This window comes from Sceloporus undulatus, chromosome 5 (assembly GCF_019175285.1).
Source record: "Sceloporus undulatus isolate JIND9_A2432 ecotype Alabama chromosome 5, SceUnd_v1.1, whole genome shotgun sequence".
Taxonomy (NCBI): domain Eukaryota; kingdom Metazoa; phylum Chordata; class Lepidosauria; order Squamata; family Phrynosomatidae; genus Sceloporus; species Sceloporus undulatus.
Window position 1 is genome coordinate 56883539 of NC_056526.1, and position 25974 is coordinate 56909512.

General features: G+C 40.3%; 2 protein-coding genes across 3 annotated transcripts; one reads left to right on the top strand and one right to left on the bottom strand.

The window, feature by feature from the left end:
• Window positions 1-49: 49 nt before the first annotated feature.
• On the bottom strand, window positions 50-19366 carry LOC121931278 (cathepsin E-B-like). Of its 2 annotated transcripts, XM_042468839.1 has the most exons (10): window positions 19302-19366; window positions 18212-18320; window positions 17477-17654; window positions 13750-13867; window positions 11871-11989; window positions 9711-9910; window positions 7823-7945; window positions 6282-6426; window positions 3146-3244; window positions 50-1533 (listed from the first exon to the last, which is right to left on the bottom strand). In XM_042468839.1, exons 3-10 carry the CDS (start codon window positions 17480-17482, stop codon window positions 1342-1344), a joined length of 1002 nt encoding a protein of 333 aa, XP_042324773.1. In that variant the 5' UTR covers window positions 17483-17654; window positions 18212-18320; window positions 19302-19366; the 3' UTR covers window positions 50-1341. The 2 variants fall into 2 exon arrangements, with proteins under 2 accessions (XP_042324773.1, XP_042324772.1); XM_042468838.1 differs by lacking the exon at window positions 18212-18320 and having other exon boundaries at window positions 19302-19360.
• A 5669-nt stretch (window positions 19367-25035) lies between these two features.
• Window positions 25036-25974, top strand: LRRC10 (leucine rich repeat containing 10). The gene has a single exon (XM_042470625.1). It carries the CDS (start codon window positions 25036-25038, stop codon window positions 25867-25869), a length of 834 nt encoding a protein of 277 aa, XP_042326559.1. The 3' UTR covers window positions 25870-25974.

The following is a 25974-nucleotide window of genomic DNA, read 5'->3' on the forward strand; positions in this document are numbered from 1 at the left end:
GCAAACTTGAAAAAAGTTAAAAAGGACAGTCCCAAAGATCATTTCCTTGAATAAGTTTAATCCACTTGCACATTTGGATCCAGAACTGGTTCTAAAAACATAAGATGAGAAAATCAAATTTTATAGTATCATTTGGAGTCATGATGGCTCTGAGCATACAACACCTTTGCAAAATACATTTTTGAGTGGTGCAGTATTCAGAATTAGGGGTGATGCAATCCTGTGTAGGTTTCTTCAAAAATAAATCTGAGAATTATTCTTCTGTATGTGGGCATTGAATTAAAGTCATGAGTGCCCCACCCATCTGCAAGGCACCACAAAGAGTTGTTCTAATTTAGACACACCAGGAGTCCCACCTAATTATTATGCATATCTTGTCATTCTGTTTCTAAAACCAGGTTTGGCCCACTACTGAAGGAAGCTCCCTTCACATGTTTGCCAGAAAATTTAGGTACCATACAGAACATTGAGTGAGCCAGCATGGTATAGGAGTTTGAACACTGGACTACGACTTTGGAGATCAGGGTTTGATTGTGGAAATCCATTGAATGGCCTTGGGCGAATCATACTCTCTCAGTCCCAGAAAACCGTAGGATCACCATAAGTTGGAAACAACTTGAAGACACACAACAACAACCAACATTGGTTTCCATAAGCATTGTCTTACTTCTAAAGTGTATGTAGTGTCTGAAAGAGTGTGTCACGCCTGACAGAAAGCAAGCAAGACAGGTAGAGAAGAGCTAGGCAAATCCTGGTTAAGTGTCCACTTCCACTTCCACTACCAGACCTAACACAACCTTCGATTCATAGAGAAAAATCCCATCAAGAGACTAACATATCAACTCAGTAGATCCATTGACTTCAGTGGCAATTATTCCCACCAAGGGGTGGAAAATGTGGTTTTCAGAGGTTTCTAGACTATATCTTCCACCACCCCTTACCACTGACTATGGTGGTTGGGGCTGATGGGAGCTGCAGTCCAGCAGCAAATGAAGAACATCCTTACCTTTGGAATGTAGGACTATAATTATGGCTGTTGTCCTTTACACATATACTTTCCAGTAGACATTCATAAGATTAGACCACCTGGCTTAACTCTTTCATTGAGGGGTTTTATGGTGATGGTCCTTGCTGAACACTCATTTAATTGACTGAATAAAAAATGTATACTTAATGTATAAAGGCACTCCAGTGGGAATTTGTTACAAAAGCTGACCTTCCAGTGAGAATCCACTACAGGAGTTCTTCACTTTCTTCCCTCTCAACCCATCTAGAATTACTTTCATGAACTGCATACAGGACAGGATTATTAACGTTATGCCAGTTTCTATCAATGAGCTTTTACACCCTCTGAAACTTCTTTGTTGTATGAGCAGCAGGTTTTGCAAACCCAACTCTATCATTCCCACGATCAAAGATACAATAAAATGTAGACATAAATACATCTCCCAGAATCCACAGAGGCTTGCTGCGGCTGCCGAGGTCCATAGCCTGAAAACCACTCAGACACAAATCATCTTCTCTGCTAGATTCCTGTCACAGAAAGAAAGGGGGGAAAAACACATTTCATTGAGTGATGTATTTCCATGAGTGCTGGGTCTAATAGAAATGTACGTTGTGTGAGCAATTTGGCCTCTGTCAAACAAATATGCCTGACCCTTTCAAAAAGATTTTCATATACTTTTTTCTAAAAGGTATGGAACTTCTCCCAAGGAGGCCAGTGGTATGGAAATGTGATAATGACCGATCACCTACTTCAAGCTAGAATTCAATTCTATGTCCTTTCCCCACCGCAGCAGCCTTAGCTGCTGCTGTTTACAGGTGAGGAGGTGAAGGAGGAAGGATGCAATTCGGACAAGAAAAAAGCAACTGACCTCTGCACAGAAGAGGAAAGAAATAAGGGGGCATTCACATAGGGAATGCACCCCTCCTCCTTTTCCTTCCCTTCAGAGCTCAGCCCTACTGCCTCTACCATCATCTGGTGTGCTCCTCCCATTTAACCTCCCCTCTGCTGGTAAACAGCAGGGGCTTGTGACCTATCCAAAACCTCAAAGAAAAGTTTTTTTGTGGAGCCCAAAGTCCCAGAAAGAACCCCCTGTGCCCTAGCCAAAAAGATGCACATATATATGTGTACTTTGCTAACAGAATGTCACCCAATGTGTTCTCTCTGCTATAAGGACTGTATCCCCCACCCCCCCCCCAGTTCAGCTGTACTTGGTTCATTTGATGGGTTAGAACAGCAATAGGGTTGCACATACAAATGCACATCAGAACCCATAGGAAATCTGAAGTCACACTGCATGGATATGCATCTCAATGTGGATGCTATCCATCCAAGTGCCTTAGTTCCAATGGGGTCTTGTAAGGTAGTAGATATGGTTTCGAATGAAGTCAACAGCCTTTCAGTCTCTTGCAGATAATTCAGCTCCTCATTAAGCCATTTCACCTTGAGCATGACCTCCAACAATGTCTCCTGCCTCTGGATCCTTGATCCTCTTCTCTCTCATTCCATGCCTGACATCCTGGCCATCTGTCATCACATCTGTGCTTCCTTCTAGTCCTTGACTACCTGTGCCCATGTTCAAAGCTAGGGCAAAGCTGGCAAATTTGCATTTAGAAAATCCTCTAAATGTATTTTTTCATCCATATCATTCTACAGTTAGCCATTCATAATCATGTCAGTTGAAAAGAATAAGGGTGGAATTGTTGCTGAAAAGGGCTGGTGGGCAATGAAACTATCAATGCTGAGCAAGAAGACAGGGAACACTACATAGTTGCTGGGAGAACTGAAACATGTTCTGTCTTTTTTCACCTTCTACAAAAGGGAAAATGGAAAGGCATCATTTGTCTTGGCTAACATCATGGGTACAAATCTGAGTGACTGTAATGCTCTGATTTCATTGTGTTTGCTATAGTATCCCCATGTTGCTGAGATCACTTAGCAAAGAACAAAAGGGGAGCATGAAGAAGAAGCATATTAGGACTGCAACCGGTAGCGGGATTAGGGGAGGTTCTTGGGGGCTTTTCATACCCATGAAAAACATTTTCTGTATTGAAACTCCAAAGTGTGAAAATCTGACATAGCACTAGTGTCTTTTGTGTTGTTCAGCAAATGAAATAAATCCCTGAGAACAAAGATACATACCTTGATTATGTATTGCTCCGCAGTTAGTGTAAAATCTCGCTCTCCAATAGAAAAGGTTACTGGGGGAAGACTGGATAATCTTCTGCAATCTACAAGAAACTGTAATGTAAATCCATTTATTAATTGAATTGAAGTCTGTTGTTTTTTCTCCTATTTATATCCATCTGTGAAATGCCATATTAGCCTTGTATATCTAGAAAGCTCACAAACAGAGCATCATGGTGATGGAAATCCTATTTGTCCTCTTTCTATCTCTAGTAACCAGAGGCATATTGCCTCTGATAATTATTGGCCCATTTTTGAACATTATCACTAACAGCCAGTAATAGATTTCATGTGAGGTAACACTACACACACTCCTATAAGCCTCTGAACAGATACCACAACTTGTAGAAGAGTCCCAACAATTTGGGGTACATTCACACTATGAAATTATAGCTCTATTATTCCACTTTAAGTGCCATGGTTTCATCCAATGGAATCCTGCCGTTTGCAATTTAGGGCATTTAAATTCTCAGCCAAGGAGCTCTAGTGCCTCACCAGATTACCTGCCCCAGGATTCTATAGGATGGGACCACGGCACTTAAAGTGGAACAATAATGCCATAATTTTGAAGTGTGAATGGGTCCGTGGTATCTTTCAGATATTTTGAACTACAACCCCTGTTATCCCAGGCCATCAATGACACTATCTGGAGCTGATAGAAGCTGTAGTCCAGTACATGTGAAGGATCCTACAACAAATGCAACAATACAATATTTTGCTAGTAGGACTCAGTCTTGGCCTTCCCCAGCCTACTGAGTAGCACAGGGTCAAATGCAAAGCCCATTGTACCAAACTGGAAATGCAAAGGAAGAAAATGGCTGCTCTATCTATCTGATTATCAGAGTCTAGAGATGCTGATACAAAACTGAACAGGCAATAGATAACAGGAAACACAGGTATAACTCCAATTGCTTGTCCCATCTAGAGTAGACTAGATAATTAGTAGAATTTCTATAAGTGTCAGCTTACCATGCAGCATTTAAATCTATGGATCTAGTGGAGACACTAGACATTACTTTATTTCAGTTCTAGTCACACTAGAAATTACGTTTTAGTTTAAGCCAATCAATACAGCCAATCAGTATAAATGAAGGATCACATATCACTGTTGATAACCAATAAATAATGGAATAGAGGGTGGTTAAATTTCATAGGTGCAAGCTTAAGTTTATTTTATTTTTCTTCAAATAGCTGAGCATGGAAAAGACAGTGCAGATCAAAATTTAATCCAGCCCTGACACTTGTTCAAATATTTATTTATGATGTTTTTTATCATAATGATTTTACTCAATGAGTATGGGTACAGGGATTTTGAAGTCTTTTAATTAATTTTAAATTGTTGTGTTGTTTAAAGCTTTTATCTTTTATTGTTTTAATTTAAAATTTTAAAATGTTTACATTTATTTTATTGTATGCCACCCAAGATCTTATGACTAAGACAAGATGTGAATATAATGAACACATTGTTTGAATAATAACCCAGTCTTAAATATTTCAATGGAACGCACATCCAGATCAGTTGGGTTACAGCCCCATAATATGTCACAAGGGGGCAGTGTCCCCCAATCAAAAACCATATGCACTCAAAAACAGGTGTTTAATTATGAATTATGAGATCTACTTGGTCAAATAATTAATTAATAATTAACAACATTAATTAACAAATAATTAACAACATCCTGGACATTAAAGCCCAGTTTAAGCATTCTCAAAGCTAGGTTGCTACTAGATGAAACCACCATTCAAAACTATGAGCTCTTGCAGCAACCTAACTCTCAGATACATATACAGAAACCTAAGAAGCTGGGTTGGTCCAGATTATTCCATAGCCCAGATAGAAGACAAGAAAGATATATGATCAAAGTCTTATGGAATAATAAATCCTATATATTTATTAATACCTAATAGTCATAAGACAGCCAGAGTATTGTAATGGTTTGAGTGCTGGACTACAACTCTGGAGACCAGGGTTTAAATCCTCACTCAGCCATGGAAAACCACTGGCTGACCTTGGGCAAGTCACACACTCTCAATGTCAGAGGATGGCAAATATACACCACCTCTGAACAAATCTTGTAAAAAAAAACCATGATAAGTTTGTCTTAGGCTCACCATAAGTGGAAAACAAATTGAAGGCACACAACAATAGCAATATTTATATAAAAGGAAGTGTGGTGTACTAGTTTGAGTGTTGGAAGTCTTTCATTCTATACAGTTATAATGCTACAATTCCTTGTCATGGCAACATTTTATGGAATCCTGAGATTTGTAGTTTAGGGAAGGGTATTTCACATTCTCAGCTAGAGAATTCTAGTGCTCACTGAACTACAAGTCCAAGGATTACACGGGATGCAATTAAAGTTAACACAAGTTATACTTGTGTACTGTGAAAGGCCTCTAGGACTCCAGGAGACCAGGGCTGCATCTGCTCTGCAGAAATAATGCAGTTTGGCACTATTTTAATTGCCACGGTTTAATGATACAGAATCCTGGGATTTGTAGTTTGTTGTGACACAAGAGCAGACCAAGCTAAATATCTCACAAAACTACAAATCCCAAAATTCTATAGTACTATAGTACAGAGGATGAGAGGACCAAGGTTACCCAGTGGGTTTCTGTGCCTGAGTGGGTATTTAAACCCTGGTCTCCAATGAGACCAACTGAGTCCAATGCTCAAACCAGTGGTGTATCTAGTACATTTGACAGCTGGTGTGGATGATTTTTAATACCTTCCTCATGAACCAGCATCTGGTGGTGGGACTAGGCTGTTCCTACCACCCCACAGTGTTTCTGGGTCTGCCACAGTTGCTGGCCTCTTTTTCAAACAGGCCTTTGTAATTCGGCTGGGTTTTCTAAAGGAGAATGTTTTATTATTATTTTAATTGATCTGTTGTTGGTTGTATTTTAAATCTTTTTATGTTTCAATTGTATTTATTTTTTATTTCAGTTTTGTTGTTGTTAGCAGCACTGAGTGCCATAGGGGACAAAAAGGTGGGACATAAATGTTTAAATAAGTAAAGATTGACAATATCCAGTCAACACCTCTTGTTTGTTTTTTCTCAGTGCACCAACATCATGCAGTTATGTTTACCTCTCCAGTTCGAGTCGGGACGGCTCCAATACTTTCTTGCAGTCTTATAATTTGTGCAATTGGGCCAGTAATGAGAGAAGTACCCGAATCAACAATGGCTTCACAGCCAGAATGACATGATGTGATATGTCCTTGGATTTTCACACTGTGTTTATTGTAGAAGGCCAAGGATGGGAGGAGACAGTGGAAGAGAGAGAGAAAACAAAAAGTACAGATGTCAAGATTAATATTCTTGAAACAAATTGCATGGGGAATACAGTATACTGATTGTGGAAGTAAATAAAAGAATAAATAACACATTTTTAAAAAGCATCCAATGTGGATTTGTTGTTGTTGTTATCCACCCTCAAGTCGATCTCGACCCATGGTGATCCTGTAGATGAGACATCTCCAAGACTCTCTATACTCGACTGCTCTGCTCAGGTCCTGCAAATTCATACGCATGACCTCCTTAATAGATCCTGTTCATCTAGCATGTGGTTTTCCTCTCTTTCTGCTTCCCTCCACCTTTCCTAGCATTATTGTTTTATTCCAGTGAGTCATGCCTTCTCATGATGTGGCCAAAGTACAACAGCCTCAGTCTAGTCATCTTGTCTTCCAGAGAGATTTCTGGTTTGATCTGCTCTAGGGCCCATTTCTTTGCCTTCTTGGCTGTCCATGGTAACCTCAGCACTCTTCTCCAGCACCACATCTCAAATGAATTAATTCTCTTCCTTTCCACTTTCTTAACTGCCCAGCTCTCACATCCATACATGGTAATGGGGAATACAATGGCTTGTCTGATTCTAACTTTTGTGCTCAGTTGTATGTCTTTACATTTTAGGATATTTTCTAGTTCTCTCATAGCTACCCCCCCCCCCACACACACACACACATTCTTAGTCTTTTAATGATTTCTTGACTGCAACCCCTGTTCTGATCAATATTTGATCCCAGGTATGAATTTTTTTTTTTTACTATTTCTATTTCCTCATTGTCTAGGCTGAATCTGTGTAAATTTTCTGTGGTCATTATTTTTGTTTTCTTTATGTTCAACCTGGGAAAGGTTAAATGGACCTCTGCACTACACAGGTATCAGTTCTTGTTTTGCACACTTTCCTTGGCACATTTACTCATAAATAACCCCCACTGGCTCCAAAGGGATTTACTTTCAGATAAGTATATGTCAGAATAATGTATGTGTGTGTATGCTTGCAGAACAATTGGCTGGACAAGGGATCATTCTTATGCAGCTTCTGAGAAAGTAGAACCACAATTTATACTACCATAATATCCCAATAGGGTTCTGGCCAATATAAATATGGCATGATGAAAACCATATAAAACCAATCCATTGAAAGCTGCTTTAAAATGTTTCCATCTCAGAGCCTTGATCCATCTTCCCCCCTCCCCTACACATCACAAGGCCATATCAAGGCCAGTCCTCACTCTTGTGTCTGAAGACAGTATTTATACATCAATAATGGCTGACATATTTGGAGATCAGGAGATATTTTCTTTTCTACTTTCCCTCTCCAAGGTTTCATCTTAAATGAACTTACCTGTTAATATGAATTTGCCAGTAATTCTTCTCAGTGAGAGGAACCCAATGAATGGAGCCTGTAAAGAGGGAATGGTCTATGCCCCCCAAAATCAATTCACCCCCATTCTCAATGTCATCGCCTCTAAAAAAAAAAAAGATGAAATACATTGACTTGTGAGAAGCAGAAGATCCAGTTCACCTGTGACATGAAATTTAATAGTTTCAGTTCTGTCATGTCAGCTATTTATGTTTGTCTGAGATCTTCAGAAGTTCTAGTCTTTAAAAAAGAGAAACTATCCCCCTGAACCTAAAAAGAGAGAAACTATCCCCATGAACCTATGGACTTGTTGTTGTTGTTATCCACCCTCGGGATGATTAGATTTATTCTAATCTCCTATGGCAGATTAGCATAAAATTTAGGTTGGGTACCAGGGTGATCAAGTCTAAAATCAACTTATCCTGGTAGACTCTTAATTCCGATAATTACTTACTTTTAGCCATAGTAGCTACGACTTCGGGAAGTTGACATCCAAAACATCTCAACTGCCATACATTGCCCATACCTGCTTAAGATGGTTAAGGAAGCTGTGTCACTGAGCCAAAAATTAATTAATTAGAAAGTATACCAGATTGGATAGACACTCCTGTTATCCCATGATCTAATAAATTGGCAGCATCCTAGTTGTCCCAGTACTAGAACCCCAGTTGAGACTACTTTGAAATGGTGAGGAGATGGTAGGAAGGACGGCTTCATTACAATGGTGACAGAGACACAGCCACCTTGCCCAGAACCTCAACACTTTCATGTGTATAAGTATGTGGGCCTGGCATGATATTGTTAGCGATTCAATACCTGACTTGTCATAAGCTCTCCAGTAGCTCAGAAAGTATACAGAGTGTGGAGTTGAATGTATGATTCTGTGAAATTTAAACCATCACTAACCCAGTCATACTTGGAGCCCAAACAGGGGACCATCCATGGAGGAAGTCTGGTAGGTACTTCCCACTTGCCACAAACCTTTGAAAATTTTCCCTTCTTTTCTCTTTTCTACAGAGAAGGAGTGACATATAGTGTTCAGTCATAAAGAAGATCCAGTTTCTAATCCTAAAAAGTCCAAGATTTAATCTCCTGTATCTTCAAGTAGAGCTGGGAATGGATTCTGTCTGAAACCCCAGATAGGTACTGCCAGCCAGTAGAGATCAGTGGCTTCCAACCTTGAGTTCCCAGATGTTTTTTGGCCTACAGATTCCATCACCACTCTTCACAGGGCCATTTCTAGGGATTATGCGAGTTGTAGCATAACAACATCTGGTCCCAAGGTTGGGAACCACTGGCGAAAACAATCCTGAGCTACATAAACCAATAGCATAGCTCAGTGTCAGGCAGCTTCTTAGGTATTCATCCTTTTGTTTGGATGTGAGCTGGATTCTCTATTGAATTGAAAGAGAACGAAGTACAAGTTGAGTCTCTCTTATATAAAATGCTTGGGACCAGAAGTGTTTTGGATTTTGGGCTGATTAATTGATTGATTTTGGAATACCTGTATTTGTATGTACAGAATGATATTTTGGAAACTGACCCATGTCTAAGCATGAAATTCAGTTATGTTTCATATACATTTTGTACACATAGCTTGATGGTAATTTATACAATATTCTAAATAATTTTGTGCATGAAACAAAGTTTGGGGACATCGAACCATCAGAAACCAAAAGTGTCACTAATTCAGCCACCCATGAAAATGTTTTGGTTTTTGGAGTATTTCAGATTTCCAAATTCCAGATAAGCGAGACTCGCCCTGTATGTATGCAGAGACCAATGGCCACATTCAGTTTTTATATGGGACCACTTCCCCAGAAATCTTCCTGTGCTGTCATCCCACATATTTACACTTTAAAATACTGACCTCTTCAAGAAGAAGGAAAAGACAGGTTCCTCTACCAAATGCTGCTTTATTATATTGTCAAATACTGGACGTGCATTTGTCACTGACAAGGATGGATATCCCAAGCCCAGCACCCCATCAAAGTGTGCAAGGGCAAAGGTCATGCCCGGCTCAAAGACAGACTCTCCAAACTCTTGGTCATCAATGGTAATGTTACTTATCTGTTCATTGATTTGTCAAAGAGAAAAAAAAATATGAAATGTGTACACACTATAGTTAACTTCAGGGCAATTCAAATTTATATTCATTTAATTCTATTTTAATGGATCAATTTTGTGTTTTTAATTATACTGTTTTTTAATATTGTAAGCTGCTCTGAGTCCCAGTTTTGGGGAAAGGGTGGGATATAAATAAATATAATAATGATGGTGATGATGTTTATCGTATTGCTGTTTAAATGACACACACATCTTAAGAGGCCAGAAGCTGCACTAAAGCTGCGCTCCAGTCCTTAGGACTGGAGTGTGGCTTTGGCGTGGCTTCCAGCCATTACATGCATCATTTAAACAGCATACCTCCAAAGTGACCTGAAGCAGCATTATTTTCAGCTGTTTGTTCGGGCCCTTAGTTATCATAAAAGAAAAGTCCAAATAACTCCAGGAAGCTCTCACAAACACTTCAGAACCTTATTGATTACCACATACATATACTGATATGAAATTAATGAAATGCAGAATACTTGAAGGGAAAAGCAGTTTGGGTCACTCTACACATTCATGGGAAATTTCCTTCCACATTTAGATTTACTTAGCAACCCAACTTGCCCAGTTAGTTCCATGTTTGTCTTCCAGTGACCAACTGCACAACAAAGCACACTGAGGTCCTTATCACACCATGTATGTTATGCCAAGTTGCACCATTCAAAAACTGCTTCAGCTGTACTTGTAATGATAGCTGATTGTTGGCACCGTGTGTATCACAACCATGTTACATGTGTGCTGTAATAGGATGATTTGCACTGCTTTTTCATCTGCACTAATACCATTATCACCAACCCATTTTCCCCTCCTTGTACTTTGTGACTGGTTTGTTTCTCTCAATCTCCCTCCCTCCCTCCCTCCCTCCCTCTCTCTCTCTGTGTGTGTGTGTGTTTAAAATATAGCCTGTTATGGCACCATGTTATTATAGCACAATCACCCCTGCCAAATTTCTCACTGAGATAAGTGTCATGGGAAGGGAAACAGACCAAACCATCTTGTGAAAAATAAAAGTGCTTGTCATACTAATCAGTTGTTTCAGTTTGTCCTGTTCAAATATACTATATTCACTAACCATCATAACTCTATTACAGCATGATTACATGGCACTATTACACTATTGTTGCTGTTGTGTGCCTTCAAGTTCTTTCATGGCAACCCTTATGGTATTTTTTGGGGCTGAGAGTATATGACTTGCCCAAGGTCACCCAATGGGTTTCCACAGCTGAACAGGGAATCTAACTAATCTCCAGAATCCTAGTCCCATGCTCAAACCATTACACCACATTGGCTATCATGACACTGTTATCTTTAAAAAGTAAAAATAATTTTTTAAAAGTAACACTGTGGTGGTAACACTGTGGTGTGTGGTACCACAAGAAAGCAGTACTGTAGAGAAACCTTTTGAAAGCATCCCCATGCAGTAAAGGCATCTGAATAGTGACTTTCAAAGGTTAATAGGTCAAAACTGCAGATTTACTGCACTATAAAAGCAAATTATTTATATATTTTAAAATAGGGAAAAATCTAAAAAGAGTTTCAAGAGCATAGACCACAGAAACCACAGCTATTCTCTTGGGAAATCTTGTGCTTTCCACCCAAGCCTAGGAAGCAGTCTGAAGTTTTCCTGCTAAATATTTCCTTGGTAATCCTTAAGGGAGGTACAACAAGACCATATGAACAGCTACACTCACAAACCGATCATTCTCAGAATGAAGTGGAATGAGACTCCCACAATCAAGCTGGAAATGGGCTCAAAATTGTAACTATGGCTACACCCACAATGCAGAAACAATCTGGTTTGACACCACTTTAACTGTCATGGCTCAATGCTATGGAATTCTAGGAATGGTAGTTTGTTATGGCATCAGAACTCTGCAGATACAGCCTATATCAGCAAGTTTGAGCCTACATGGTTTCTTACCTGTACTTTGTCTTTGGCAACAACACCCATGAGTTTCCCAGTGCCATATTGCAAAAAAAATGGCTGCCCTCCATGTGCGTAAGATTGGGACAAAAATGACTTGAATTTTTGATGCAACCCTGTAAAAGCAAAGCCCATTACTGGTTTTTCACAATTTAAGATTAACTTTTACGTTTTTCTTCACCAAAATGAAGAAATTAAATAATGCATAGTCCAGGTCATCACTGAGTGGCAAACCAGAGAGTGCTGAGCAGTACTGACATACTCTGAGGGAAGAGATTTTTGTGCCATCTGGCCTGTTCTGCTGCCCTAAAGTGAAATAAGGGGTGTTGTTTCATCTCCAGTCCTGAAGTGCCAGTCTGCTCAGAGAAACAGGATGCTGTTTATGCCTCTGGCAGTAGAATGGCTTTGGCTGGCCAAGGGCAAAGCTAATGTTCAGATCGCAATTTCAAGCAACTGAATGGATTATCCATACATTTTGTTTTGCAACACAATTATGCAAATAATCTTACACATTCCCAATTTGTTGTTCACACTAATTTTTATTGGAATCACATCTATGTGCATCTCAACGAGTTCTGATGCGCTCACATGTCAGCACTGTGAATAAAGATGAAGTCGAAGATGCAAATGTATTTGCAACACATTGAAGATATGCAGAATTATATCCTGTGTTATCCTGGGTCTATCCGTATCTGTTATTCACACAGCCAACAGTGCAAATTTTTCAGGAAAACCCAGGGGGAAAACCTGAGATTAATTATCCTGGGTTTTGTGGGGGTTTTGGCAGCCTCCCCCTCAAAAAATAGGGTGTGGTTTGCTTGGGTGGTCCTGTGGTTTAAAGGGCATTTTTTTTCCTCATTCAATTTATTTTTTCTTATAGAGTCATTGTGCAAAAATTACATTTCAATGGTCCACCACAGCACAAGAACCCTTTAAAAATTAAGAAAAATTATGAAAAGGACAAGAAGAAACAGATACTTTTTTATTCTGATATGTCTTTGACTTTAAAATAAACATTCAGTGATGGGAATAACATGTTGCTGCTCGTGTTAAGAATTGCCCTGAAAAAATGCTCAGGACAACAGAAATGTTGTTTGGATATTTTGGATTTATTCAAATTGCATAATTATAGCATTTTGGTACCAATTTAACTATCACGGTTCCATCCTATGGAATCTCCTAAGAATTTTTTGCTCTGGTGCAATCCTCTGACTTACAGTAGAGAATTCCAAGTGCCTCACCAAACTACAAATTTCAGAATTCCATAGGATATGGCCATGGCTGCTAAATTGGTATCCAAATGATATAATTGTGTAGTATGGATACATGTTTTTAAAAACAGAACCAAGAATTGCAGAAATGAAATATTGCAATCATTTGATACATTTGTCCCATCTGGAAGAGCCCAGAGAGGGACAGAGAAACCCACCACTCCTGGCTCTTCGAGTTTGTGCTTGCAAAGCCCTATAGTACAGAATTTGACAGGGTCAAGGGTCTACTTCAGTAATGAAACATCAGCGGTTCTCAAGCTTTTTGTCCTGATGAACCCCCTTTACATCTACATTTTTTTACCCTTATGGCCCCCCTTTACATCTACATGCCTCAACTGATGTAGTATATGAATAAAAATATTTTCTTTGGTATTCTCATTCACACATTCATGTATATTACTATTTTAACATCTTACGTATAAGGAAATAGCTCTCCTCCTCCCTGAGGGAGAGGCTCCAAACATCTTCCTTGCCTTTCTTCCCCCCCCCCCCCCCCCCCCCCACCCCCAGGACAGAAAAGATTTGAAAAAAGGAAAATGAAGAGGGATCTCCCTAGTGGGGTCCCACCCAACAGTTTGAGAACCACTAGTATAACTGTTTCTTACCACAGGCTTCACTGATGCAATAAGCTGAAGGGACCCAAAAATCAGCAGAGCCAGTATCAAACACCACTGTGAATTTCTGAGGTGGAGTGCCAATGCTCAGCTCTCCATAATATTGTGCCTGTGGGAGAGAGGAGAAGAAACAACCCATCAGTTCCATATTTATTCCCCACCCAGTTCATTAGTCTGCAGTATACAGTATCTTTGAAAAGCTCCCAGCCAAAACAATCTAAACAGCTTTGCTTCCTACCAACTGGTGAAGGCAATCTTTAGCTCCAGAGCCACCAAAACTTTCCAACCAACTTACAAAAGCTTCTATATCTGGCCCCAATCCCACCCTCACTGCCAACCCTAAGCCCCCATTCCTGTGAAGGGACTCCCTCCATGCTGTTGGCCTTCACTCCCTAGATACCTTCTAGAGTAAGACCTTCTCTCCACCTCCCCAATACAGAACTTTAAAATGTTACTTTTTGGTCAACAGTTCCCAGAATCTGGCTAGAAGATTTTAGAAGTTATGACCCAAAGAGTAACTTCTCCAAGTTCTGGTCCCCTACCCTTGTTTTAGAGGGATTGAATCCAGCTTTAGGATAGCTCTCGATCCATCCCAACTGTCACTGCTTTGACCTCTAAGGAAGAGAATAACAGCCAGCTTCTGCTTAATCTCCTCTCCCACTGTCATTGCCTTTTCTTTGTGGGCCATTTGCAATCTGGAGGCAGGAAGCTGTCAGATTAACAATTGTAAACCACTGATGTAAAGACCCTGATGGTGCTGTATAAACAACAACAACACCTTAGCCCTTTCCAGAATGAACTTTCACCAAAGGTTGTATTGCTGATCATCAAAACGGAAGCACCAAAGAGATTATCCCTTTTGGGAAAACAGATTTGGAGGGATGAACAAAGATAAAAATTGCTCTAGTGATTTAAGAGACAGGGAAGAGGGAAGCAACACTAGTCATTTGATTGACTGATTAGCTACAGTTCTATCCCACCTTTCCTTCCATGATCCCAAGATGTTGTACCTGATCTCCTCCTTCCTGCTCTATTTTCATAGCACCTTTACTTAGTAGATCAAGCTGAGAGACTGTGACTGGACCAAGGTCACTCGGTGAATTTCATGGCTCACTGGGAGCTTCAATGTCAATCTCCAAAGTCCTTGATCAACACTGTAACCACTACACCACACTGGATTTCTAGTTTACAGTTTTGAAAAGACTGCTTGTCTATTTTGTACATCTTGGCCAGCTGACAAAGCTGTTCAGTTGTTGCCCACTGATATGAAACTGTGTTTGGGAAAGAGCCAGAGGGTACTAGGAACAACCACTGTAACAGTAGTGAGATGGGGAGAGGTATTTTTAGGAATTGTGATTTCGGAATTTCAAGTGTTATGCTCTTTTCCTATCAATCCTATGGAGGTCCCACCCAGGTAATGAAAAATTAATGAGCTATGAGCTGCATAATTCAATGAATAAAGACAGTGAGTTAGAAACTATGGCCAAGATCTTATGCTGCACCAACATACTTACAGAAGGATGATACTCCTTGTGCATTTTCAAAAAATGTACTGATGCTGGCACAAAATCTCATTGTGCTAGTGCAGGGGTGGGAATTGTATGGCCCTCCAGAATTTGCTGGGTTGCAACTCCCAACATCCCTCACCATTGGCTATGCTAGCAAGGGCTGCTGGGAGCTGCAGATGAACTGCTAGAGAGCTGTAAAATTCCCATCTCCAAACTAATATATGTCACAAAGAAGATTCTGACCTAAAAGCACTAATAAATTTTAAACTCTGCAAGGAGTAATTGAGTTGTGTTATTTTTGAAAAACAACTATCCAAGTTCTAGTTCCTACAGGATTCAGAAGTATTCATTAGTCATACATACAATTTGTATTGTTTTAAACCTGTTGTTAGCCTCCTTGAGTCAGGAGAAAAGTCAGATATAATAACAATTATCATCACCTATCATCATTAGTCATTGTTATATTGTACATGATATTAGGGTTGTCAGATCTCAGGGCACTGCCTGGAGACCCTGGTTTTTCTGGATCACCTCCAGGCAAAGATTCAAATTCTTCACTTTTAATCTGGTCAGCCCCAGTCCAGACAAGAAACACAGCTACATGCAAACCTCCAGTACAATTTCCAATCAGAAAAATATATCTGCGTGTATGTTTGAATGAAAAGCTGTAAGCAACCAACATTTCTGCTATAAATGTACAGTATAACAAGTCCTGGCCTCATAATATCACCAGGAGCTGTCCCTTGGTCTTGTGTTTTCCCTGGGAATCTCAGGGATGATCCACACTTGGCAACCATATTTGAGATCCATTACATTCATCTACAAATATGTTTCAGTAAGTCATGTTTACTAAGCTGACATAATACTGAAGCTGAACAAACTGGGCCTGAATTGTGCAGATGTCCTGTCATTTTGTAAGTACTGTATCTCGAATCCAGAAGGTACCATGAGAGAACTGGTACACCAATAAAGTCTGACTTCCAAGGTTTATCAGTCTTCCCACCTCCATATCAGCCAATATGAAGTAGAAGAGCTGTGTCTCACATTCTATTTTTAGGGGGAAAACATTTCTGGCATCTGCTGCAGATTGTAACGTGATCTGAAGTGCCAAAAACATGATCCGTTTGTTTTACTACACATGTGTGGTTGATATTTGTAATTTATTTAATTAGAAATGTATGTTTCATATGTTTTATTGACTTGTCCAAAGTCAATACAAAAGGTCTCAGATTACAGAGGTGACTGTATTTATGTTATTTATGTTGAAAGTGATGCTCTTGGCAAGGGAAGAAACCACATTTTGAAGCTACTGTAGATAGAACAACAAAATACTGTGGTATCTCAAAAGCAAATTTATTGTGCCATAAATGTTTGATACTATGCTGGCTGGGGACCAGGGATGTAGCCATGCGGGGGGGGGGGGGGGGGGTCCATCCCCAAAAAAAAATGATTTTTCCTTTGTTCCCCAAATTTCTAGCACTGCTTAACACATTTGCTGTCTTTCTCCCCAGCCTGAGCTCTGGGGGCAAGTGTTATCTGCTGCTGATCCTGGGGGAAAAATAATGTCAGAAAGATCTATCCTATCCCCCTATTTGCAGTGAGGATAAAGTGCCAAGTACAGTAGACACATTTTTCAAAGGGAAACAGCAAACATGTTGTTATTCAGTGGCCTTTTGTGTCATGCTCAGAATGGAGGATTTCTTTTTTAATTCCTCCTGGACAGAAGATTCAAATGTAGGACATGCCCTGGAAAAGGAGGATGTTTGGTCATCTTGGCTCTGGAGCAATTCTGCACCCCTGACATAGAGGAATCGAAAGATTCATGCCCCAGTCCTGAGGCCTTTTCACATTACACAGTAAATAGCCCTAGGATTCCATGGCAGCATCAGATGAAATTATGGAATTTGAAGTTTAAGGGTTTTAAAGTTCTACTTATTTTAATGAGTACCATCATGGAAGTAAAAAGCAGTGTACATTTTAAACCCCACTTCATCCAGGGAATAATTTGTTAAGTTAATATTTTCAGCACAAATCTTGTCTACTTTTGCTTTTGGTAAGTTCAGGACTACTAGCAGTATTATAAAAATTATAGGTGCTCGCCCAGCAATATTATTTTTTTAAAAAAAATGTTTTGGGGATGGGTGGGAATCTGTATACTCTTCCCCCCCTCCCCCCACTTGCCTCATTCTGTTATGAAAGTACATACTCACATTCATGTAATCATAAAGTCTTTCTCTTGCAGATCCTGCAGACAAAAAGATATCTGAAGGGAAGCAATGCTGGTACTTCTGAGCAAAAACATCCGACAGGTGATCTCTCCAGAACTGATCCAGTTCTCCTCTTTCCCGAAGTGTTCTTCTGATAGAGTTAAATCGAGCCAGAGGGATCCTAAGTGAGTAATATCAGTACATATTTGTGTTGGATACAGTGGGATACCAATTCCCGGGGGTTGCCCTATTTTTCCTGCTTTGCATATTACTTGCCCAGAGTTTTGAGGTGGGGAATGCTGTTGGCCTATGGATTTTCTTCTTCTGGCCTACACAAGTCCTAAGACATACTACTCTTAAAATCACAATCCAGGAAGCTAGTGGTCTCTGATCACTACAGACTAGTGCACAAGGCAAACAGTCCAGAAGGAATTATAATCTGGGAACTGCCCATGACTCATTGCAGAGAGGAGGACTTAGGAAAGGGTTGACAGCTGGATAGTCCTGACTCAGATGCATTTCCACTGCAACCATGTGCCACTTCCTCCTTCAACCCCACATGCATCCGAGGAAGTAGACTCAAGTCTAGGAAAGCTAGTGCTACCAACTATCAAGTCTCAAAGGTGCTGTTAGATCCCTTTCTATGCTGATTTTCTAGACTAGCAAGGCTATGTATTTTCAGTTCAGTACAACCCCACACAGTAGCTGATGTTTTACTCCCTGCATAGCTATTCTCACCACACTTTGGGGTTGAAGGAGTCTCATTGAAGGACCCAACAAATACAGAAGCTCTCTCAGTGTTGACTTCACTTGGTGTTCACTGTTCCAGACTGTAAAAGGAACTATCCTATTGATATTTCAAAGAAAAACAAAAATCAGTCTGATATTTTTAAAATGACCATAAGATCAAGCTGCCATATTTTAATGGAATTAGCCTAATCAGAAGAAGATTTTATTAAGGAGTTTACTGTATTACACAGGCCTCGTTTTATTCTTTGGTTTTAAAAGACTCTTAAAAACTTGTTTCATTAACTTATTGCAACCTACTTTGGAGTTTTATTTTATAGACTGGCTTCTGATTTCTAGACTTTAGCTGCATCTGCACTGCAGAATTAATGTCATTTGATACCACTTTAACTGCCATGGCTCAATGCTATAGAATTATGGGATCTGTAGTTTGTAGTGGCACCACAGCTCTTTGACAGTGAAGGATAAATATCTCACAAAACTACATATCCCTGGATTTCATGGCACTGAGCCATAGCAGTTAAAGAGGTATCAAAGTACATTACGTATTTCTGCAGTGCAGATACGGACAATATTTCATTTTTCCTTGAGTCTCAAAGTTGGACAAGAAAACTAATAGTCAGACAATACAGACTAAAGGAGGAAGTGCTCAGAATACATTGGTTATAAAAGGGCTGATATCCTACTGTCTCCAGTTAAAACAATCAGGTAGTGATGCCTGAGATTTCCAGAAAATGCTGCTAGTCAGAATAGACAGCACTGGGCTACACTGTCAAATACTCTTAGCTAGTATCAATGCACATCCTATGAACTGGAATTAATGGGACTTATGAATATGGTCTTATGTAAATCCGATTCACTTCAGTATGACTTATGTGAAAAGTTTTCTTGATGGATTTTGCCCACAGTTTAAAGTCTGGTGGTATACCTTTTCTACAACAAATAGGAAATCTCTTTCAGCATCATGCAAACATCAAGAGCTTCTATAAATAACCTTCTGAAATAATGAACAAGGCTCTTTTATACAGAAAAGTAGTTGACATTGCTAAGAACACTGCAAAGTATTTGAAATTCTTCTTACCTTACCAGAGCTGTGATTAATGGAATATAAATCAGAGCAGCCAATAAAGCCTTCATGGTTTTGGGTGATTGGGAATGAAAATGAGGCTGATCATTCTTAACGATCTCACCTTTTTTATATACTTCACTGGGACACAGACAGCTGTTCATGAGGTCAATCAATGCCTGGAGGTCAGTAACTTGGCAGGACATTTGTAATGTGCTATAGAAGCAACCACTGATTTGGGTAAACACTGGAATCTGCTGGATGGGCAGAGGACAGATTGGGATTTAATGTTAGATTGCTGGATGATTTGGAGTAAATCAACAAGAGGTTCTGACTCAAATTCTTCTAATGGCAATAGCAATAGCAAGTGCATTTCTATACATTTATCAGTGCATTTAAGCACTCTATAAGCAGTTTACAATGTGTAAGTTAATTGTCCCCAACAAGTGGGGTACTCATTTTAGCAACCTATGGAAGGATGCCAGGCTGAGTGGACTTTGGAGCCCTGCCTGGGATCGAACTCACAACCTTGTGGCTGTGAGTGGCTGTATTACCAGTATTTAATCGCTGCGCTACCAGGGCTCCTTAATATTGACAAACACACCCTGCCCTCCTTATGTCAAGCTGCTTGAAGCCTTGACAAGGGAGGGAATTTTGCAGATGTTGTTGGCCTGCAACTCCCAAAAGCCCTTGCCAGCATAGGCAATGGTGAGGAATGCTGAGCCCAGGAGTCCAGCAAATTGTTAGAGGGCCACATAATTCTCTACCCTGACCATAGCAACTTACATGTAGATTTGTACTTGTATATATACAGGTCATGCCAGAGTAACAGCTCAAGTGATGCACCATGTAACTGGTTCAGTCCCCAAGCCACCATTTTGCTTTCTTCTCCAGTCAGTTGACCTCTGACGTCTAATAGTATAGTTTCTTTAAATGTTCTTATCTTAAAGAGCTTCACACTAAATGGGAGTATTTATATTTAAATCAATGTGTCTACCTTAGATTTCCACTATTCCCAAATGAATTCCTCCTTCAGGCAGAAGCAGCAACTGCAAACATCCTCCTTGCTTTTCTCTTCCCCTCCAGGACAAAAAATGTTTGAGAAAAGGAAGAAGAGGAGGAAGAGGAGGAAGAGAATCAGAGTGTCCAAGTCTCACGCACCCCCCCCCCTTCCCCGGGTCCTGCCCTACTGTTTGAAAATCATTGCTGTATCCTATACAGAGATTGGCAGTAGCAAGTTAAATTAATGTAGTTACCTGCAATAAATTACTTTTGGGAGATAACAGTGGTGTAACAGTTCCCACTGAAAGGTTAAGGGACACAGAAAATAATTTTATCTTCCCATGCAAGTGTGGGATAGCAGTTAGAGTGCCAGCATGGAGAGACCTGGGTTCAGATCCCCATTAAGCCTGAGAATCACTGCATGACCTCAAGCCTGTCAAGAAGTCTCAGCCTCTTCTACCTCACAGGACTGTTTGGCGAATCAGATGCAGGAACTGCTGTAGGATGCCTTGAGCTCTCTGTATTAAAAGAGGAATGTCAGTAACACAAGTGAAAAGAAATCAGTTATGGTTCGAATGCCTTTGATTTCTTTCTCTGCTCAAAGAAGGGATGGTGCAAAATTTACATTCTAATTCAAGTCCTTTGAACAAAATAGATCATCTTCATTTGGGCTGTGTTTAGACAATGGTCTCTTGATGGCTTTGGCTATCCTTTAGCTCAACCATCCAAAGACAATTTTTCATCCTAGCTGAGGCAAGCAACACACATTGTTAAAGCAGTCAGCCCACTGATGCAGTTTGTATTTTTCCATATGAATTAGGGCTCTTTCTCTGCAAGGAGAAAATTTATCTTATTCTGCAAAGAGGAAATTTATCATCTTCTGAGAAGCAGGGTGGTCTTTATCATCTGGCCTCTTTTCTCCATTCCCTCCCTTTAGGCAAAGTGAGACAGCTATCACAGGTTCAGATGTTGGGGAGACAGCAGTGAGATGCTGGAGGACATAGTTATGGATGCTATACAATCTGCCCTGCATCACCTTAACTATCTTGCTATCCTAAAATGTAGCAATAGATGTTGTTGTCAGTGTTGATTCAGCTTTCACTCTGACTTCTTGGGGAGAGGACTTGTGCTATTTTAACTTTTCCCTCGAGCAGAAAAAATGTCTTGGGTCAGCTCCTTAAGGTCCCCCAAAGCCTGTATGCTGGGATGGCATCTCATTGTCCTGACATCATTGAGCTTGCTGAATGGAGACTTCGATGCAGCTCCTATTTGACACAGGTCTAGCATTAATATCCCCTAGTGTACTTACAAGGTCTATGGGGTGGAACCAGGGGCATCACTAGGGGATGTGGGAGTTTCAGGCCATACCAAGTGATACTCTAAGCAAGGGTGACACCACTGCTCCCTTTTGGCAGAAATGGGCTGTGGCATTTGCTTGCATCCCTTTAAAATGCTGAATAGATGGTGTGAGTGGGCAAGGTTTAGTGGTAAGAGAAAGAAAAGGCCCCACATTTTTAATTTTTTAAATATAATCATTTTTAATTGTAAAAAATGTTTTAAAAAATTAAAATTCTTTTACAGTTTTCTTTAAAAAAAACCAACACATCTTATCAAATGTTCACTTTAACCACATGAAACAAGGTACATGTAAATAAATGTAGGCTGTGTGTATGATATTGTAATTTAAAGGTGTAATTTTAATTTTAATAGTTGTTTATGTCACAACTATTGCCATGACATTCAGTAATGTATGGGAATTAGGATTTATGAGTAACATTAGTGCAAAAAAGCATTATTAAGGATTCTGTATGGTGTGGTATGGGAGGAGATTAATGGGGGGTGACACTATGAATTACCACACCAAGTGACTCTAACCATAGTGACGCCACTGAGTGGACAACAATGCAAGATAATATTTTTGATGTGGTCCTTCAGCCCGCCAGTGGCTGGTGAGGGGTCAGACAATACATTACACTCAGATGTCTTCCATCTACCAAAGGGTAGCCTGAGGAAAGAGCACTGTCAAAGGAGGTAATGGATACTTTCTTTTACAATGGCCCCTAAAATTTACACTTGCATCAACCCCCTTGATAGGTCACTAAAAGGACTGTGTCCTTTAGCTTTGGCAACAGAAGCACAAGGTGCCGCAACCTAAGGTCAAAGTGATCTATGTTGATAAAATAGGTTAATGCCTAAACTCTGAGCCAGCCTCTAATCCAAAAATATATTTAGGCAAGTCCTTATTTTTTTATTTTAACAAGGGGTACATTTGAAGAAATATAGAAGAGTTCTACATCCATGAAACACCTATACCTTAAATGGGGGGGGGGAACCAACCAAATTCTGGTTGCAGAACATGTTTACTGTGCCATAGAATTTGAATTTACCAGTTCAGTGCCAAATTAAATGTCACTTGACTTTATATATTTTTTAAAATCCTCTGCTTTTGTGTGCTTTTTTTCACCTCCCTCCCAAAAGCAGACAATGTCACCATCCACATTCTGAATCAGAATTCTTGGGCAGAGGGAGCATTGAGTTTTCGAAAGTATGTAGCTGTAGACCAAATGTGTAAGTAGAAGGCTAAAAGGTGAAAGGTGTAGAAAACAGAATGTAGAAAGAGAGCAGATTTATGCTGTGCATTGAAGACATGACGCTGGGATGAAATTTTATTATATGTGAACATATAGAAGCTCTAAACAGAAGCCTTTAAGGCATTCAAGGATTATAGTAAAAAATTGAAAAACCCCATTGGTTTGACAGCACAAATCTGATGAGGCAGAGGGATCTGTATTTTTAATCATCTACTCTGTTTTTATTATGTTTTTAATCTTGTACTGGAGATTATGTTTTAGTTATGTTTTAAGTGGTTTTTAACTGTTTTAAGCATGTTTTTCAAATAATATTCTTATTTAATCCTTTTTTAAAAATTCGTAAATGAATACTTTTTAATCTTTTAAAAATGATCATTAATGACCCTGAATCCCAGTTTGGAAGAAAAGGTGGGCTATAAATAAATAAATAACCCAGGTAACTTTCAACACTGAACAAAGGCAGATTGATAAATGAGCTCTCTCCATATAATAGGACTATTTCAGCAAGCTTGTTTTCTGCTGCTCCAGAGAACAGGACACGGAACAATGGATGCAAACTGCAGGAAAAGAGATTCCACCTCAACATTAGGAGGAACTAAGGGCTGTTCGACAGTGGAACAAACTCCCTCAGAGTGTAGTGGAGTCTCCTTCTCTGGAGGTCTTTAAACAGAAGCTGGATGGCCATCTATTGGGGATGCTTTGACTGAGAGTTCCTGCATGGCAGGGAGTTGGACTGGATGGTATGATTCTATGATTCTAATGGCCTGGAAATACTACCACTGATATGGAATATACACAAGGAGCGAAGCATACTGTATGTTCAGTTTCTTCCTGTCTCCTTTGTTTCTCCTCTCCAACCCCAGTTGGTGGTGTTTGATGGTTCCCGTGTATAATTTAAAAATCTGCTTATCCCACTCCAAAAGACACCCCTAGAATCACAGAGTTGGAAGAGACTGCAAGGGCCATCCAGTCCAACCCCTGCCATGCAGGGTGGAGTGGTTAATTCTTCTTAGTTGTTTTTAGATCTGAAAAAAAAATTCACCCTGCCAGAGCTGAATTTGCAGGAGGAAAATAGCATATAGACAAAAGGTTACATTCCCCGCTCCATACTGTGATTATGATCTAGATTGTGGTCCCCAAAGTCCATTTCACTTCAAGAGAGAGAAAGCTTGATTCAAAGAGAGAGATCCCCAAGCATGTGGTTCAAATACACATTTAAAGTACACTTTGCAGAACTGGGCAAATAACTTTTTTGTACTACAGGGCCCACCCTCTCTGGAGGATTGTGGGAGTTGTAGCACCAAAAGAACTTTCTCCAAATTAGCAAACATTTTAATTCACAGGTACAAGAAATAACCTTGAAGAGTTAAGGCTGAATCTGGTGCATGCCCATAGCAATAAATAAGCATTTGATTATTTGTTGTTCTTGTTGTTGTTGTCTGCCTTCACATTTTTTTCTGACTTATGGTGACCCTAAAATTAACCTATTATGGGGTTTTCTTGGCAAGTTTCTTCAGTGGGAGGAGGTTGCCATTGCCATCCTCAGGCTGAGAGTGTGCTTTGCCCAAGGTCACCTAGTGGGTTTACATGGCTGACCCAGGATTTCAACCCTGATTTCCAGAATCATAGTTGAACGCACAAACTACTATGCCACGTTGGTGCATTTGAGTATGCCTCACCTAACAAAGCCCTATTAAACTCATAGTGTTGCTGTAAATTACAGGTGGCTTGAAGACTCATACACACAGAGTAGATGGCAACATACTTGACAAGTAAGTAGATAACCCCTTAAAAAGCAGAACTCAAAATTACCAGAACGTGACCATAGCATAAATCACAGGAGGCATTTTAGAAAATATTCCTGATTAAGCAGTGTACCATTTTACAACTTTGCTGTGGTCATTTAGTCCTTCGGGTATGTGAAAGCTATTGTGAAGCAATGCCAGTATTTCTCATCAGCAGACACTCATTCACTTATCAGAAACATTTCAGGGCTCTTGAGAGTCACGATTGTTGCTATGTAGACTATGTATTTTAATAGAAAGGAGGAAATGCCAGCAGAATGCCACACAGGATAAGGACAAGCAACCTTCCCAACCTGCAAGGTTGATTCATCTAGCAGCAGCAGCCAATGTGACTTTGAAAAAGTTTTGAGCATGGGCAATACTTTCACTGCCATCATTTCCTTTTTCCCTTCTGACAGCTGCCAGAAGTACATCTTGGGGGACCTTGAAGAGATGCCAATTGATAAGATGGTGGATCTGAGTGGCAGGCAAGTGAGACGGTTTCCTTTGTGTGTTTGCTCTTTCAGAGAGCTGGTCAAGCTGTACCTCAGTGACAACAAACTGAATCACCTGCCTCCTGAGCTGGAGCAGCTGCAGAACCTCCAGATCCTGGCGCTGGATTTCAACAATTTCCATACACTCCCCTCAGTGGTGTGCACCCTGAAGCAGCTCTCTATCCTTTATCTGGGAAACAACAAACTGGGAGACTTGCCTGCCGAGCTATGCCAACTGCAGAACCTCAAGACACTGTGGATTGAGTCTAACCGCTTGTACCATTTCCCCAGTGTGGTGTGTCAGCTGAAGCTCCTCAAGACCCTGCATGTTGGATCGAATGCCCTGCGTTCCCTTCCTGGGCAGCTTCGGAACTTGAAAGAATTGCGCACCATTTGGCTTTCAGGGAACCAGTTGGCCAGTTTCCCATCAGTGCTTCTGCACATGCCCTTTCTGGAAGTGATTGATGTGGATTGCAATGCCATCCGAGAGTTCCCTAATCTCACGCACCTCAGCAGTTTGAAGCTGGTGATCTATGACCACAACCCCTGTAGAAATGCCCCCAAGGTGGCAAAAGGAGTGCATCGGGTTGGGAGGTGGTCTGAGGAGAGTCCTGAGCCTAGGAAGCGATCCGGTCTGGAAAGAAACAAAGGAGCTGAAGATATCAATTCTCTTCTCCCTCCTCCCCCTCGCTCTCTCAAACGATCCAGCTAAAGCGTGGCAGAAGATTCCTTGGGTACCGAAGATCACAGAACTGGTAGTGTGTTACTGAGTCTCTCTCAGTCAGACTGTGCAGCTCCAAAGACTATGCCTTTAGAA